This window comes from Peromyscus californicus, unplaced genomic scaffold (assembly GCF_007827085.1).
Source record: "Peromyscus californicus insignis strain IS unplaced genomic scaffold, ASM782708v3 Scaffold_21__1_contigs__length_65335640, whole genome shotgun sequence".
NCBI lineage: Eukaryota > Metazoa > Chordata > Mammalia > Rodentia > Cricetidae > Peromyscus > Peromyscus californicus.
In genome coordinates this window covers 7,461,592-7,479,600 of record NW_026294514.1, presented here as the reverse complement: position 1 = coordinate 7,479,600, position 18,009 = coordinate 7,461,592, and the positions used below count along the sequence as shown (strand labels likewise).

The window sequence follows — 18,009 nt, the reverse complement described above, 5'->3', positions numbered from 1 at the left end:
CGCCGATCCAGCTCTCGGGTCCCCAGGCGCCTCCCTTGGCCCCGCCTTGTAGGCGTGACATTGCCGAAGTCTCAATGGGGGTTGAAACTTCCAGATCAAAGCTGGAATGGCTACCCACTACAGGCCACCTTGAGATCTTGTCTCTAAAGGTAAATAAGTAAATCAGTAATCATCAGTTCATTCAGTGTTTAGCATCAGCTATTCTAGGCATATTGCCCAAGATTCTATTACCTGAATGGCTAGTTACATCTGGGTGACTCAGTTATTAACTGAAAACACTGACTAGTGGAAACAGAGGTGGAGAGGAGGGAACCTGAGAAGCCACGCCTGGCACTATGTGCTGGCCTGGGTCCCCCAAATAGCAATTGCAGATTCTGAACTCAGTCAACATGCATCTTTGAATGTTAACTTCTTTCTTTGTTATTTAGGTGTTTACATCCATGGATTGTTTCTGGATGGAGCTTCGTGGAACAGAAAGATCAAGAAACTTGCAGAATCACATCCCAAAGTTCTCTATGACACAGTGCCCGTGGTTAGTATTTGCTAAGGACAGTATTTGCTAAGGACATATGCACATGTTCCTGCATATGGATATATGCACATATGGTCTAGTCTTATTGTTCACGGTAATTTTGTGCTATAAAGCTGCTCCCAATGCTGAATTATTGAGTATATTTGTTCTTAGTGGGATTCTGGAGTGAGGTGCTGCAGTCTCGGAAATTTTGTTGGTTGGTTGATACATACTGCTGTACTGTTTCTGTTTAAAGGAAACTCATTTAGTATACGTTGTTGATTCACTGACGTTGACTCATGGTCAGTAGCACTGTGGTTCTCACTGGATGCTCATCCCTCAGCCTTCTTGCACATAAGAACATCGGACTGCTCTGCAGCCTTTTGCCAGTGAGTTGTTGTAAACAATAGAATAACAACAAACCAGCACAAGAATGTTAACAGCTGAGCACTAAATAGACCGTGAAGAACATAGTTGTTTACAGTTATGGGAGCTGAAATAAGAAAGCAAGACTTCCCCTGGTCCAACTACAGCCATGATGATGTGGCATAGAGACAACTCAAATCCCATGTCAACCAATGACCACAAAAGCACTGCCAGGGATGCTTTTAGGATGAAAAATGAATTTTGGTGTTTCATAAAAACTTACAAATAAAGAGTTCATAAATGGTGAGGACCAATGACATGGAATTGTTTCTTTGTGTGACTGCATCATGACAAATAGATTTTGACACAACTTGAAGAGCATATCCAGGACGCTATGATAAAACAGACTGTGAGAGTCACATGAATTGTAGGGTTCTGTAAGCAGCTTAGAGACAGGTGAAAAGTCACCAAAGCTGCTGCACAGGGCGGGGCCGGTCCAAACCTGAGAGTTTCATCCAGATCCACCTCTGTGTGCCCATACTCTGGGCGGAGAAGGCTTAGGACATGAGACTCCCAGAGTGAAGTAAACATTTGCCATTTCGAGAGTTGGCAGGGGTTGTAACTCTTGTCCTAAGAATGAGGACATTCTTTTTTTTTTTTTTTTTTTTTTTTTTCGAGACAGGGTTTCTCTGTGTAGCTTTGCGCCTTTCCTGGAACTCGCTTTGAAGACCAGGCTGGCCTCGAACTCACAGAGATCCGCCTGGCTCTGCCTCCCGAGTGCTGGGATTAAAGGCGTGCGCCACCACCGCCCGGCTGAGGACATTCTTAATTAGCTTGCAGGGAGTGGAAAGAGTGTATCTACAAATGGAGAATGATTCTTCTAAACAAAGAAGTCAATGAGAAATCAAAATTCTCATTAGAAAAATCCATTCTTTGCTTAAAATGAAGTACATCCATTGAAAGAGCTCTGAGAGTTATGTTATAGTTAAGCTGCAAAAACTTAAACACCGATCCCACAATGATTTGAGAGGGGCAGATACCCCTGGGTCTTAGTCACTGGTTTCATCATGTGATTGTGTTTTGACCTAAGGACCCTAAAGGAGGGTTTTGAACAGGGGGCGGTCAAGTCATATACCTCAAGGACTACTCATTACTATGAGATAAATGAATTTGGTCAAATTCTAAAAGATGTTTATGGTTATAGTTTATTCTTTGCCCTTATAAATCAAAGGCCAGCTGGCCTTGTTCTGAAGACTAGCTGTGTTCTACAATAAATTATATGTTAGTATTCTAGAAACTTGCCTAATGACTAAAAAGAATGTGGGTGTATTGTAGCTCATAGATGAATGGAACTATGCTATATTTTTATTTGAGAAAACTGTGCTTTACATAACTACTTTAATAACTTATCTATTTATCTGTCTATCATCTATCAATCATCTATCTACTTTCATCTATCTATTGCATATATATATATATATATATATATATATACACATAGCACATGTGTGTGGAGAGAGAATGCATTTATATATATTATATATATATATGACATATAATATTTTCTCGAAGACTTGTTCCCTATCCTAGCTCTATTGTAGAGTGTTGCAACAAACTTGGGCATGCAATTATTTCATCATGTTGACTTCATTTACTTTGGATATATACTCCAGAGTGGTCTAGCTGGATCATCTGGTAGTCCTATTTTACTTTTTTTAAGAACCTCCATACTATTTTATAGAGACTGCACTAACTTACATTAAGAAAACTGTCTTTCTAACCGGGCAGTGGTAGCTTACCCCTTTAATCCCAGCACTTGGGAGGCAGAGGCAGGCAGATCTCTGTGAGTTTGAGGCCAGCCTGGGCTACAGAGCGAGTTCCAGGACAGTCAAGGCTACACAAACAAGCCCTGTTTCAAAAAAACAGAAACAAACAAACAAGAACACAGTCCTCTAAAGGTCTTTGGCACTTGTGACAAGATCAGTTGGCTGAGGTTGCACGAGGTCTCTGTGGGTTTCCCATTCTGTTTTGTCGCTCTGTGACATCCTTGTGTGAACACCATGCGGCTTTCCCTAGCCTGCTTCTGTAGCATGCCTCCAGAGCAGGGAGTGTGAGGTCTCCGCTTCAGGTTTTACTGGCTATTCCGGCTCGCCTGCGCTCCCAAAGGAACTGTAGGGATTTTCTAGTTCTGTGAAGAATTGTCACTGGTTTATCAGTGAACTCTGTGTCTGATTGACAGACCCATCTCTAAAATAAACTGAAATAGTAATTGAGATTTCAGACATCGACTTCAGGCATAGACACCCGTACAGACACGGGTGCACCTGTACATACATGTGTGCTCACACACCTGTGAACAGTATTGCACACATAAATAACACACAGGAAAGGAAGAGGGACGAAGGCACTCCCTAACGACACACAAAATCAAGGAAAAACCAAGTTAGAATTCCTGATCCCTGAGGCTCAGGTACTCTAGACAACGATAAACAGAGATGGCTGAGGGCAAGTCCTTCTCTCCAGTGGTGTAGCCGCTGACGAGCTGCCCATATTTCAGTAAATAACTCACCACCCATGATCACGTAAGCAAGCTCTGTGGGTTGGACAGTAAGACCAGCACAGTAAGAGGGGCTTGTTGAGAAGAATGGCTTTACCAGGGGTTAGTGTGGAGGGGTGAGGATGGGCAATGGAGGGGTACAAGGAGCAGACTCGGCATATAGTGTGGTAAGTCATCCAGGATTAAAAAACAGAAAAGAAACACAAAAAAGGAAATGAAAGAAAAAAGGCCATGGTGTAACTGAAGGCCAGCGGAAGTAAGGGTGGGATAGGAAAAGACTGAGCAGAAGAGGCTGTGCAGCAGCCCTGGACAGATAGATATACCACGAGGTCTTACAGACGGTCTAAATGTGCTCCGAGTCCTGACGGAAAGTGTGTATTCCAGAGCTTTGAGGTGGAATGTTCTGTAAGTGAAAAGTCCATTTACCTGCTGTGTCGATGAACTGATTTTTCTGCGTAGGTGCTTCATCCGGATGAGTGTCCATTGGTGAGCAGGGGTACTGATACCCCCCGCCAGTGTACTGGAGTCCATGCTCCCTTTTTATCTAGCAGTGTTGTTTTATAAAGTTGGGTACAACATAAAATAAAAATAAATTTTGCTGGATAGATGATGGCTCAGTGGTTAAGAGCACTGACTGCTCTTCCAGAGGACCCAGGTTCAATTCCCAACACCCACATGGAAGCTCACAAGTGTCTGTAATGCCAAGATCTGACATCCTCACACAGATATACATGCAGGCAAAACACTAACGCACATAAAATTGGGTATTGTTGGTATATGCATGTATATTTATAAATAATACATCTTCTTGATGAAGTGATTCCTTGATTGTTAGGCAGTGACCTTGGTCTCTTTTTATTTTCTTCGTCTTAAAGTCTAAATTGTCATATATAACGACCCATTCTTGGTTTTGAACTCTGTTGGCTTGGGATATGATTTTCCACAATTTCTTTAAGTCTGTATGTCTTTTTGGTTGACATAGGTTTTCTGTGGGCAGCATATTTTGGGTCTGGTTTTTAATTCATCAATAATCTATATCACTTAACTGGAGAATTAAGGCCACATTCATTCAGAGTTATGAAGGGTGTGGAATGCCTGTCATGGTTTCTGTTTTCTTCTGTTTAGGGTATTGTTTGATTCTTCCTGCCTTATTTATAGTCATCTCTGTGTTGATACTTTGATGTTTTAGATTTCTCATTTGTGTACCTACTCTTCACAGTGGAATGTATAGTTTATGTGCTCATGATGATTCTCTTTTCTTTTACTTCTGGGTGTAGGGTTCTTTTGAAAGCATCTGTATGAAGGTTAGTCTGGTGGTCATAAAGGATCTTAGTTTTTATTTATCTTGGAAGGTCTTTTAGCTTCTGCATTCTTGTTTACCTCTCTAGAGGCAGCAGGACCTGAGAGTATGGAGCCGATAAATGAGGTGGACTAAAGTCTCATGTGACAGCCAACTTTATTCAGAGCATCAGACAGTTTATACTCTGAGGACCAAGAGTCACACTAGTGAAGTGTACACTCACGAGGGCAAGCTGCACATGGCAAAAACCTGTTTATCCATAGAGGCATCCAAGTAAATGACAATAGCCAGTTGTAATGAATTATCTGAAGTGAACTCACTCCTACCTGCTACATCTGGGAGGAGCATGAAAACACATTCCAAAAGCAATTCCATGTTTTGAAGAAGCTGAGGTCACAAGACTCTTGTCTTGATTTCTTGGTATTTTCTCAGAAGCACATGGAATTCTCCTCACAGGAATCTTGGACTGTGTTCTGGTAATTCTAAAGGACAGCCTTGCTAGAAATAGGAAGCTCGGCTAGCAATCACTTTCTTCAAGACTCAAATATGTTATCTCATGTCCTCCAGACCATCGGGTTTCTGCTGAGAATTCTGTTGGCAGTCCACTAAGGTTGCCCTTCAGTGTGATTTGGTGCTTTCCCCTTGCAGGTTTTAAAACTACTTCTGGGAGTGATGAGATGGCTTCATGGGTAAGAGTACTTGCTGTGAAAGCAGGAAGGCCAGAGTTCAAATCCCAGCACCTAGGTAAAGCCCCAGGTAGGGCACATATCTGCAACCATGTTGGAGACAGACCCAGGAGCATGCTGGCCAGCCTGCAGTGAACTTTCAAGGTCAAGTGATGGGCCTTGCTTCAAAAGCCAAAGTGGGGTCCAACAAAGGAATATATCTAATGTCCTTCCAGCCCCTCTAGGCATGCACAGCTGCACATGTGGACACATAACACACACACACACACACACACACACACACACACACACACACACACACACATCTACTTTATACACTTTTGGCATTTCGACTATAATGTGTTGTGAGGATCTTTTCTGGCCATGGCTATTTGGGGATCTCAGACTTCCTATACTTGAATGCATGCGTTTTTCAAAGACTAGGGAAACTTTCTGCTCTTATTTTATTGAATAGATTTTTCTGTGTCCTCAGTCTTTATTTTTTTTTCTCCTTTAAGTATGCCAATTCTGCAGGCATTTGATCTTTTAGTAGTACTACAAAGATCCTGCAGTTTTTTTTCTCACTGTCTTGTTCCCTTTCATTTATTATTTTTTTTATGAGTAAGATATTCTGAAAGACCAATATTCTTAGTGTATCTGCTTAAGCGAGTCTGATTTGGAGACTTGCAGCTGCATGTTGTTTGACTTTGAGAAATCATCTTAATCTGTAGTCCAGGGTGGCCTTGAACTCACAGCAATCCTTTGTTCAATGAGTTCCTCGTTCATATCTGCATTGTCTTCCTAATTTGTTTTTTGTGTGTATCTTCTTGGGTCTCATTTGTTGTTCAGGTTTTTTCCTTCTTTGTTTCATACAGCTCAAGGTGGCCTTGAACTCTCGAATTCCCGAGTCTCCTAACTCCATCTTCTAAAATCTAGGTCTATGCCACCATGCCTGGCTTTGTGTGGTGTTGAGGATTGAACCCAGGGCTTTATGCATGCTAGAAAAACACTATGCCGATGACTCACCCACACCCCAGCTCTCTCACTGCTAGGAAAACATTGTGCTGATGTCTTACCCACACCCCAGCCCTCTCACTAAGTGTTTTAATAATCATTCTTTTGAATCTGTCAGGTACCTCATCAACAGCAGTATCTTTGGAATCTGTTACTAGGGAGTTATTTTTTAGAAGTATTGTTTTAAAATATTTAGACTACTTCTTGTTTTTATATGTTGAAATCTGTGCATCTATTGAAATGGATATCTCTACCACTTATATGGGATAGCCTTCCTAGAATATGACTTTCTCTTAAAGATGTGTCTTGGAGTGTCAGTTCATTATGCTATGCTGAGTTCATTTCCAGCTGGGTACTCTGGGTACTGCAGCATAATCTTGTGATTTCTTTGTGGTTAAGTTTGGACAGAGCACAGACTTGAGTCAGACCCCCCTGCTTATGGATTACCCATGAGTGGGACACTAACAGTTCAAGCAGGTGTGAAGTATGTAGCAGAATGAATGATATGCACCCTATATGGTTCCTTGTATAGGAGGAGTGATGGTCCTCACCCAGTAGTGGGGCTTCTTGGGCACTGTTGATGCTGGTTCTGTTATTTCATGGGCTCTAGTCTTGGCTACTGCAGCCATGGTGAAGGGTCTGAGCACTGTCTTTTGATTAGACCCTGGAGGGGTCCAGGTGCTTCACAGGGAGTGACAGAGCATTCCCTCCACCCTCTGGAGTGCTCACCCCTCCTTGTCAGCAGTGTGTGACCAGACAAGTGAGAGGTAACTGATGCAGGGCCCAGGGCAAGTGCAGTGGGATGCGCCTCCCCAGCACTCGAACCTCAGATAGCTCCCTACCCCCCAGCGGGTCCCCAGGTGTACATTTCTAAGACAGAGAACTATCTCCCTGGCTCTAACTATGCAGGCAGGGAGGCAGTGGAATCTTTTTCACCCCTCTAAAGCATCATCCCTATCACAGAGCTCACATCACAACCCTGGTTCTTGTGGAGGAGACCCTTGGCTCCCTCTGCATCACACCTGTTCATCACCATGTAGTAATCTCAGTTTGCCTGGTGAGCAATCCTCCTGCTAAGCAAATGTAGAGAATGTGGGGTTCCAGAGATGGGAGTATGTGAAGGTTTTCGATCCTTAGAGCAATCCAGCCAATGAGGTCCCTTCTTAGGCTGGCTGTTGGCTACAGCACCCTGGGGGTCTCCTGGGGCATGGGGGGGGAGGGAGCCAATATGTGTGGATTTCAGGCCCCTAATCTCTTAAGGCTGTGCACCCAGAAGGACCTGGGAACTCAGTGCTTGTTTGAGCTGAGTATTTGCTGGAGGTGAGCCCCTCCCAGAGCTGCGGAACTAGGCCGCAGATGGACTATTTTCTCTTGCCTTGCTGCGATCTGGACTGTGCAAGGATTTTGTTTTCTGATACTGAATTCCAGTGTTTTCCCAAGGTTACTCAACTCAGGCTGCAGCTTCACAGGCTTGTTTAGTTCTTGTGGAGGAGTAGATGAGTCACTAGGTGCCGCTACTGAACCATCTTGCCTGGCCCACAGCACAGTATGCATAGTATACATGGTATTTATGGTGATTTTGTTAGGTAACTATTGCCCCAAAAAAACTTTTCAGAATTTGTTATTAGTTTTAAATAAATAAGCCATTATGATTCTGAGCGTAAATAGTGATACATTTCTTTGAAAACCTATCAAATTTTGTTTTGTAATTAAAAGCACCAGAAATCACCCTCAGGGAAGAGGTGACACACAGTAGGTAATATGTTTTTAATATTAGTGCCTTCATGATGGCACAATGCAATTTCTTATACATTGTTTACTGTAAAAACATTTTACATACAAACTGCTGAAAAGCCACTACACAGGCAGCTCCGACATAAATATGGGTCATAATTTAAAGTTCACCAAGAATATTTTCTCTACAGAAAAAGAGGAAAAGGGGTAACATTTCCCAGGCCAGCACAATAAACTCACTTAAGCCAAACAGCAGCTAAAAAAGTGAGTGGGCAGTATGTTTCTAACAGAGGTGAACTGTTTCCTGCTCATTCTGTAGTCTTCATAGTTGAGCAACCATTTTGCTGTTGACAAGATCTACCTGGGGCACAGAGTTTTAGATGTACCTTTCCTCTGGGACGACTATGTGCCGGTCTAACAGCTCTGACTTAGAGAGGCGTTTGCACTTTCTTCCAGATGTGGCTGAAACCCTGTAAGAGGTCAGACATCCCCGAGCGGCCGAGCTACGTGGCTCCGTTGTACAAGACGAGTGAGAGGAGAGGCACTCTGTCCACCACGGGCCACTCCACCAACTTCGTGATTGCCATGACACTCCCCTCCGACCACCCCAAGGAGCACTGGATCGGACGGGGCGTCGCGCTGCTGTGCCAACTGAACTCGTGATCCGAAGGTGGCACCACCTCCTCCTACTTCTTGTTAGACCGAGTAGAACACATTGTATTTTTAGATTTTGTTTTGGCTTAAATAAACTGAACTAACATTCTTAATTATGACTATATTCTGGCCTTTTTAAAGTACCATGAGAATTCATACTTAATGTTCTGAGACAGACTGAAAAAACTCCAGTGCACTTTCTTTCTCTTTTTGAATAACTTTATTTTGGGAGAGTTCCGTAAGCATCAGGAACGTATATAAAATGACACACCACTGTTGACAATGAAAAAACAGCATTTGATTACTTCCAGCTTTATAAATTTAAAAAAAATGATTCAGTTACAACAAAAAATGTTTAGATATTTTAGCAAGTATCACCTTGCAGGACCATAATCACATTTAAGCCACTGACTTACTGTTAATGGAAAAGGGTCACACTGCACCTAGCTACTAAAGTATTTCTAAGCATAATCATAGCTGATTGAATGCAATGTGATATAACACCAAAATCCATACGAATGTCACATGGCGACAGCATTGTACAAGTAACATTGGTGACCTCCAACAAGCATCTGTTAAAACTGGACTGGTCAGCGAAGTGGAATGTTGGAGCCAAACAGAAATGTAGTGGAATTAGGATTGTCTAGTGAGACCTGAAATTATACATTAAAACGACGTCAAAACCAAACACTGGTGGAACCCTATCCAAATACTAGCAGCAACTGTTAAAGCTTTCCTACACGGTTAAGAAGGTCTAGCAAATAAAGACAAACTTTATATACTGTGAGCATAACCGTTGATCAGCTGTAAATGAGGCCTTTTAGAATGGGAGTCTATTCCAGCTGTTGTTTTAAATGAAGCAGATTTAATGCTGGAATGCACAATCCTCCTTGGGTGTAAAACTCAAATATGAACTAGAAATGTATCTTGGTTTTGAAAGCAAAATATCCAAGTCACTTGAAGTTGGCAGTACTCAGTACACTGGCCCCTTCCAGCAAGGTTGCTCAAAGGGCCAGGCAAGGAGGTGAAAGGCCAGACTGTCCCAGCTGTACCCAGGGCTGAAAACGTGCACAAAACCACTACTTCAAGGAGGGCTCGGAAAAAGACAACTGCTCTAATTCAAGCCTAGATTACAGAAGTAATAACACCTAGGGAACCCTCGCTTAGAACACAACTAAGGAATACTGGTGATTATCTAACACCTTGATGCATGTGCTGCTCTCAAATTTTTGTTTTTGTCTTAAAAAATTCACAGACTAAAAGAACTGGGAAAAGGACTGAATGAAATCATTTAAAATGGAACGGACAGGGTTTGGCTCTTACAGTTTGTTTTTTTCCAGGGCAATCCTGGCTGCCAAGCGTTAAAGCTGGCTGCGCACGGTTGAGACACAGTTCACTTCCGAAAGTGAAGAGTGAGCAGCAGGAGGTCTAAACAGAAAGATGCACATGACTAGTCTACAAGTTCCCGAGTCCCAGTAGCTCAGGCTGAACACGACTTACACTCCTCACACATCCCTTCACCACGGCGTGAGAGCAGGCACCCCCACACAGACTATCCCTATCAGGCACCAGCAGTGTATCTTGGCACAAAATGATAAAGTGATTTTGGCTTAGTCATGGACATGGGACCACGGCAGCCATGGTACCAGCGCAGTGACTGTTTAGCTGACGTTTTATATACAGGCTACAGGCATGGCAAACTGAGATTTTACTGCCTGCCACGGCATGTGCTCTGAGTGCCAATGCCAAACTAGTAAAGTAACGTGAACACTCAGAACTTAAAATTTTCCCATCAACCTAGTTGGTGCTAGGCAAATGGAACACCACATCTTTGATATTTTCTAGAATGGTAATTTTAAGAAAAAGGTATCTGACTACATGCTCTGACTCACCCCCAAAAATAAAAACAAAGTTAAAAAAGAAAATAACCCCAACACCAAGTATAGTAATGCAAAGAACCATTAAGAATCTTTCATTAAACTGAAGTTCACACAAACATACAATCACAAATTTCAGTAGTTTAGGCTGCAAGTTTGAACACTATGCAAATATATACAAAAATAGTAACTCTAGATTCAAGAATACGGGCTTTTCCCAATGCTAAATCCATACTCTAACGCAGCCTGGGTGTCCCTCTAGTTCCTAAAGTCGACTTTATACAGTTTCAAAGTTGGGTCAAGTTGATCCCTATTAACCCCATATGTATATATGTAGCTGAATTAAAGGACACTAAAATTCATTCTTAGCATACACACAAAAATGTCTGCTCAGAGTCCATTTAAAATATTTTTAAAGTTTAAATGATTTTTTGGTTTAATTTCTATTTCTGCATAGCCACAGAAGTTTCTACTAATAAAAAGACTAGTGTTTTATATGATTCTCTCTTTTGTAAAGTCTTAAACTGCTATCGACATTGGTTCATGGAGTCCCATTTTCTCCTGTCTTTATCACAAACTTTGTTTTTAAAGGATCCATTCATGCAGAGAAAACAGCACTGAGCACCAGTCTTTCACGGTTAGGCTCAACTCTACGGAACCTGTGAGTAGTGCAGGCCACTGAATTCCCTGAGCAATGTGCATACAGGACAAGGAACAGAGGCAAGCTGCACGAACATTCTCGCAATCAACCTGGGAATGGTCAGAACTGGATGTCAAACACAATTTTGTCTTCATAAAGGGCGATCACCAGCATGATGGCAAATCCAAACAGCAATCCTAAATTCTGAAGAACGAACTGCCCCACTGGACAGAAGCCATGCTCTTCGTTGTCGCCGTCACCGTGAAGCATTTCCGGGAGCTGGAAGACAGGTGTTAACAAGGCATTTAAAACACAGACTGAAGCTTCTCTGTCTACTTCTAGTAAGACTGATCTTATTACATTGTTTCTCTTCCTGCCTATAAGTTTTTATTGTTATAAAAACGTTTCCTTCTAACTTCCCCTAATATTGAATAAACAATAAACAATACACAGAACATCTCCCAGGAATGTACTCTGGACTCCTGTATGTGGGACTAGAATAATGCTGGGTCTCTGCCACTCAAATTTTATTCTGAACGCCAACACAACCGCCATAAGCACAGTAAAGAGCCGACCAGCATCTACTGGGATACAGCACCTATGCATATTCACAGGAGAGGCTGGAGGTGAAGCTCTGGGGTACAGCCTGCCTGGCATTCTTAAGGACCCTTGTTTGGGATGAACGTAAGACACACACACACACACACACACACACACACGCCCTTGTTTGGGATGAACATAAGTGTCTGTCTCTCTCTATGTCTCTCTCTCTCAATTAAAAATTATTTCCATAGTAGTCAGCAAACAGCACTGCCCAAAGTCCCCTAAGCAGACATTTCCATGAGGCTCCTTTAGGAACCTCAAGCAGAGACTCTACATAATGCCAATACCTGCCCGACTGGCTTCCAATGGCTGTAAGTAATCTTCACTACAGTCAGGGCAGCCTTTCTAAAATACAAATGTGGTCATGTTACTTTACTGCTGTAGCCTTCTCAGGGTTTTTGTTAATTCACAAGTGACATATGTACATTATCATTTTAAAATGTTTAAATTAGAATGTATTTCATTTACTTATTGTGAGTGAGAGAGAGTGTGTGTGTGTGTGTGTGAGAGAGAGAGAGAGACAGACAGACAGACACAGAGAAAGACAGACAGACAGACAGACAGTGCACTGTGGAGGTCAGAGGGCAACTTGCAGTAAGTGTGGTTCTCTGCATCTACCCTGAGAACTCGGGGTGTTCCCAAGAGTTGCACCAGGGAGCTCGGGTCACCAGGTTTGGCGGTAAGTGCCTTTACCTGCCCAGTTCTCAATGGCCCTGGATATTGTCTTTAAGTAATTTTTTTCTGCTAGTTAGAAAAAGTGTCATTTTGTGTTAATAATATGCTAGAAAATATATGCAGGGAGCTTATTGCCGTCTGTCAACGTCAGAGGGTCTGTTCTTGTCTGCGTGCTTACTGTATGATGACGTCACCTCCTATTATGTCCCCGGAGCACACATGCTTACTGTACGATGACGTCACCTCCTATTATGTCCCCGGAGCACACGTGCTTACTGCACGATGACGTCACCTCCTATTATGTCCCCGGAGCACACGTGCTTACTGCACAATGACGTCACCTCCTATTATGTCCCCGGAGCACACGTGCTTACTGTACGATGACGTCACCACCTATTACGTCCCCGGAGCACGCTCCCCCGAGGAGAACTAGTGGTCGGAAGAGTTCTGTTATCCCGACTGAGGTTCATGAACCCGTTCCTCTTGCTGCCAATAAACCCTTGCAACCCTTTCACACTCAGCCCAGATTTCCTGTTAGAAGAAACACAATGACGCCCCTCTCAGTCAGCGTCTCTGTAGTTCCAAATACAGCGCATGACTGAACCAAGCTGGGGAGAAGCAGGGAGGAGTTTGGGAGAGGTTCAAAATATACTGTATAAAATTATCAAAGAATAAACAAAAACATTATTAAAAAACCCACAAATTCGTACTGTAAATTTTTTTCTGATCTTTAGCTTCCTAGTACAAGGATCAGAGCATCTTCATTCACAGTGGCAGATGACAACTAATAATAGTGACAATAATGCTGTCCCTCTGGGGCTGTCTCCGTGTGGGCGACGCAGTAGCTTGAGAAATGAAGTCAAGTGCTCAGTGTGCTACCCACAGCGGAAGACACCAGTGCCAAGGAGAGGAAGCACAGCGGGGACTCACGGGCTCTACCCGAGGAGCAGGCTCACGGTGCGCACAGGCTGCCTGAGACGTGAGAAGCCAGGCACAGAGGGGCTGCAGGAAGCAGGAGCTCCTCCCCTCGGAGAGTTCTCGATGGCACAGAAAGAGGAAACGACGCAGGGTCAGGAAAGGGTGAAGCGAGCACAGTGCTCGAGGGTTACACAAGCCTGCAGGCAAAAACCTGCAGGTCGGTGTAAGGACTGAGGGGCACTCTTCTTAGACGGGACTGGAGTTTGAGACTGTGTGAGGAACCCTGCCAGGAAGAAAGGTCAAAGAGTGTCTAGTTACAAGGTAAAATGAAACCTCCAGAACCCGACAACCCCAGAGAAGAACTGTCAACGGATCTGGAATCCTGGAGTAAATGAAAATGAAACAGCTGCTGCCACAATCAGGCTGAAGTCAGATACAAAGACCAGCATGTGCACAGAACCCTTCCTTCTTCATGGCCACGAAGGGCCTCAAAAGATTCTGTAAACAGTGACAAGATGTCCCACCCAACATCACAAGGTCTTCAGAGAGAATTCTTTACTTATATCTCTAAATACTGCTATTACTTGAGTTGTGACATTAGCTGGTTAGAAATTTTCAGCATCTCCAAGAAATCTTTGTAAGGTAAATGCCTTTCCCTGACTATTATTTACATTGTCACAGTCTTTAAAAAAACTGAAGTTTCCAACCACTTCCAAAGGTGTCTTCCATTTCTGGAAGCTGCATTCTATTTGCAAGTTTAGTATAACAGAAAAAGATACTGAAAGCATCTTACCATGTCCACCAAGGCCACATAGAGGAACATGCCTGCTGTGATGGCGAAGATCCAGAGTGTGATGTTGTTGGCATACTGACCCACAGCCGTGCCGATGAGCATCCCGATGTAAGCCATCATGGCTGAGAGCAGGTTGTACACAATCGCTTGCTTTACAGTCATGCCTGCTTTCAGAAGAACTGCAAAATCACCTGCAATTCAGACATCATGCGGGAATTTAAAACCACAGGATTTGAAAGTACAATTCTGAGTAGAGGAAACTATTAATAAGAAAATTAAGAATGCATTATAAACATACATCATTAACAACACAGCAGCACAAAAGTCGTAGAGGTGATAGAATTATTCTACAATCCTGTGTGTGGTACAGTTCCCTAAGTCTGTATGTATGTGATGAGCCAACCAACTGTATATACAAAGCCAGTTAAAAGGCCAGGTGTGGGGGTGCACGGCTGTAACCTCAGTACTGGGGAGGGAGAGACAAGTGGATCTCTGAGTTCGAGGCCAACTGGTCATGGAGATAGTTCCAGGTCAGCCAGGGATACCCAGAAAACCCTATCTTAAGAAAGGAGACAGACAGACAGACAGACAGACAGACAGACAGAGAAGAAAATGTCCAACAGCCGGATCTCACGGAGGCATTTTCTCCGTCGGGGTTCCCTCTTCTCAGATGACTACCGCGTGTGTCAAGCTGACAGAAAATTAACTGGTACAGCTGTTTCCTGACCATCCTGCGGAGTCCTGCACTGGCTGGCTCTCTTCTTCCCTGGGGTGTGGTTTAATTTTGTCCAGTCTTCTGTATGTTCCTGTTTGGAAAGAGCTACCTCACTTCTTTCTCCACCAATTTCTTCTGTTTTTGCTGTAATTCACCCTGTACCAACTGTGTCACAACAAAGGGACACCTTTCAGCAGGTATTAGAGAAGGAGGCTTCTCATGTGTCCTTCAGGTTGGTTAGGAAGGACATCGCTTCCTTTAGTTACGGCAGTGTGGCTCAGGAAGCAGCATGATCTAATACTTCATGAACTTAATGAACACAGGCAGAAGGACAGACTGCACTAACGCCATCTTCCCTGCTACCACACAGAGCGTGGCATGATCTACTTCCCTCTTGAGTAACTAGGAGGGTGAATTAACTAGTCAAGATCCAGAGGGTGTGTGTTTGTTGAGACAGGATCTCAGGCAGCTCAAGCTGACCCTCAACTCTGAATCCTTCAGAAGGAATTGTTTTTACTTAATTTCTACAAAAATAAGACATAGCTGCTCTGTGCCTTGAGAAGATCATATCCACCCAGTGGTGTGTACAACTGTTGTTTTCTTAAAGCATGCACACTTGAGTTGTCTCAATCTCTTGGGCTCTCTCTCTCTCTCTCTCAACTTAGCCGGTACTTAGTTTATATTGAAACTGTCTCTTTATGTGAAAACTCGCTCTTGTTTTCTCTGATGCAGAGGTCTACAGATCTTTGTCAACACACATACCATGTAATCACAACTACTAACAAACTCTAGAACTGTTCTATTAGTTCCCGAGTGCCCCTGGGCCCTGCACCACTAACACAGCAAGCAACTCGCTTTGTGTTGTTATGTTTGTGTTCTGTCTTTTCCATAATAAATATCATATGAATGGAGTCAAACAACATGCATTTTTGGGGTCTGGGTTTTTATCACTTGCCATAATACACCGCTCTACGTATCAGGAAATTACTTTTATTGTTCAGCAATATTCATCTCATAGACAAATAATGCTTTATTCACCATCTGAAAGGCATTTGGGTTACTTATCATTTGGGGCAATTATGAACTCACTGTACACAGTAAACAGGCTTTTGTATCAACTCAACTTTTCAATTCTTTTGAGTAAAGCCATCCCTACCAAATATAAGACTACAGTTGTTCACATCCTTGACAGCATGTAACAAACCCAGGAACTGAAATTTCACATTTATCTACTGTCTTCTTTAGTAAATATCTGTTCAAATCTTTGTCTCATTTTTTTGGGGGGATGGGGTGGGGTTGGAAGAGGTTCCCTGTCACTAAGTGGAGAAGTCTTTAATATTGTGTTACTAAAGGCCTTTTATAAATACATGTCTTCCAAATTTTCAGTCTGTGGCTTTTTTCTCACTCTCTAAACAATGTCTGTTTTATTTTCTTAATAGGTTATGTATTTAATAATGTGCCTAAGAAGAGTCTACTAACCCAGACACAGAGACACTGTGTGGACTAACAGCTTATTTTGAGTTAATTTTGTTCATGGTGTGAGGTGTGAATCACAACACTTCTGACAGCTTCTGTTTTTGTCAAGTAAACATCCTATATTGAAGCATCATTTGCTGAGCCCTGTCTGGAATTTTCTTTGTACTTTTGCTGAAAATAAACTTCAATATATATGGAGACACTAAGCTACGTGATTTGCACATCTGTCCTTTTCTCAATACCGCTGTTTTGGGCATGTGGCTAAACCAAGGAAGCACAGCCACCAGCGGCACCACAAGCACTCCCATCACTCCCACGGCCCCTGCCACTCCGGCTCAGATCTGAAAGAAACAGGAATTGCCAACATTGCCTGGATGGTGATCATGGGGGACGGCATCCACAACTTCAGTGATGGGCTGGCCATTGGTGAGTGTCTTGATGCCAAAACACACGGCTCAGAATCAGTAGGGGAGTTTGGGCCAGGCATAGTGGTACATGCCTCTAATCCCAACACTTGGGAGGTGAGGCAGGATGGACACAAGTTTGAGACTAGCCTTGTCTACACAGCAAGTTCCAGGGCAAAATGGTGAGATCCTGTCTCACCAAAACAAAACAAATTCCCAAATCTTTGTTTTTAGAATATGTAATAACAATTATAAAATAAACATAAGACAATGATTATCCACCCACAAGACAGAGAAACTGAAGAGAACAGGAAAATAAGAACCTGCACAAAATATTTTGGATACTGGAATTATAGTACACACTATGAGCAAGAAAACATTAAAAAAATAGGGAAAAAAAGTATTTTGAGGGCTCTACTTTATTAAAATCATGTAAGAATAATAACACACACACAGACACACACACACAAATCTGTCCAAACACCTAACTTTATAGTTGAAGAAAGAAAGGATTAGAAGTTAATGATTATTCTAGAGCCCGTCAGTGAGAGTCAGGACCACTTTCCAGTTTCTCTAATAACCATCCATGCATCCAAGTCTAAAGTCTAATAACATTCTGGTTACTGTTTGGACAACAATGTGATCTCTCCATCATCTGTGAAGAAATCATTGTCTTAGGTTCCTGCAGTTCAATTTTCAATTATGTAGTAGCAAACTTTACCCTGCATCTTCAAGAAAATATAATGTGCTCGGTGGCGGTGGCACATGCCTTTAATCCCAGCACTCAGGAGGCAGAGGCAGGCGGATCTCTGTGAGTTGTGAGTTCCAAGATAGGCTCCAAAGCTACACAGAGAAATCCTGTTTTGAAAAACCAAAAGCAAACAAACAAAAGAAAATATAATGTATATGATAAATGAAATGAAATAGAAAGGAGCTAATGCCATAATCAGGCATCTGAGAAACACTTTTATGATCATCAACCTAGCTTCTCTGACGAAGTAGGTACTTTCAGTCTTATACTGGGATGCACTTGGCCGTCAACAGCACTCTCCACCTGCCAATAGATTCTCTCTCAACATTTCTACTTTAATGCACTTTACAGCTGAA

General features: G+C 42.7%; 2 protein-coding genes across 4 annotated transcripts in view; one reads left to right on the top strand and one right to left on the bottom strand.

Annotated features, from left to right (window-relative positions):
• Dnah7 (dynein axonemal heavy chain 7) overlaps positions 1–8,914 on the top strand; it is a 260,952-nt gene extending 252,038 nt beyond the window's left edge. The window contains exons 64-65 of the mRNA XM_052749441.1: positions 429–532; positions 8,604–8,914. Of these exons, the coding sequence (XP_052605401.1) occupies positions 429–532; positions 8,604–8,810 (311 nt within the window). The 3' untranslated portion in view covers positions 8,811–8,914. The remainder of the gene's footprint in view (positions 1–428; positions 533–8,603) is intronic.
• Positions 8,915–9,903: 989 nt separating this feature from the next.
• The window catches only part of Slc39a10 (solute carrier family 39 member 10), a 125,922-nt gene continuing 117,816 nt past the window's right edge, over positions 9,904–18,009 (bottom strand). For all 3 annotated transcript variants that reach the window (XM_052749443.1, XM_052749442.1, XM_052749444.1), the window contains 2 exons: positions 14,308–14,498; positions 9,904–11,597 (listed from right to left, as the gene is read on the bottom strand). In XM_052749443.1, coding sequence (XP_052605403.1) covers positions 11,439–11,597; positions 14,308–14,498 — 350 coding nt within the window. In that variant the 3' untranslated portion in view covers positions 9,904–11,438. The remainder of the gene's footprint in view (positions 11,598–14,307; positions 14,499–18,009) is intronic.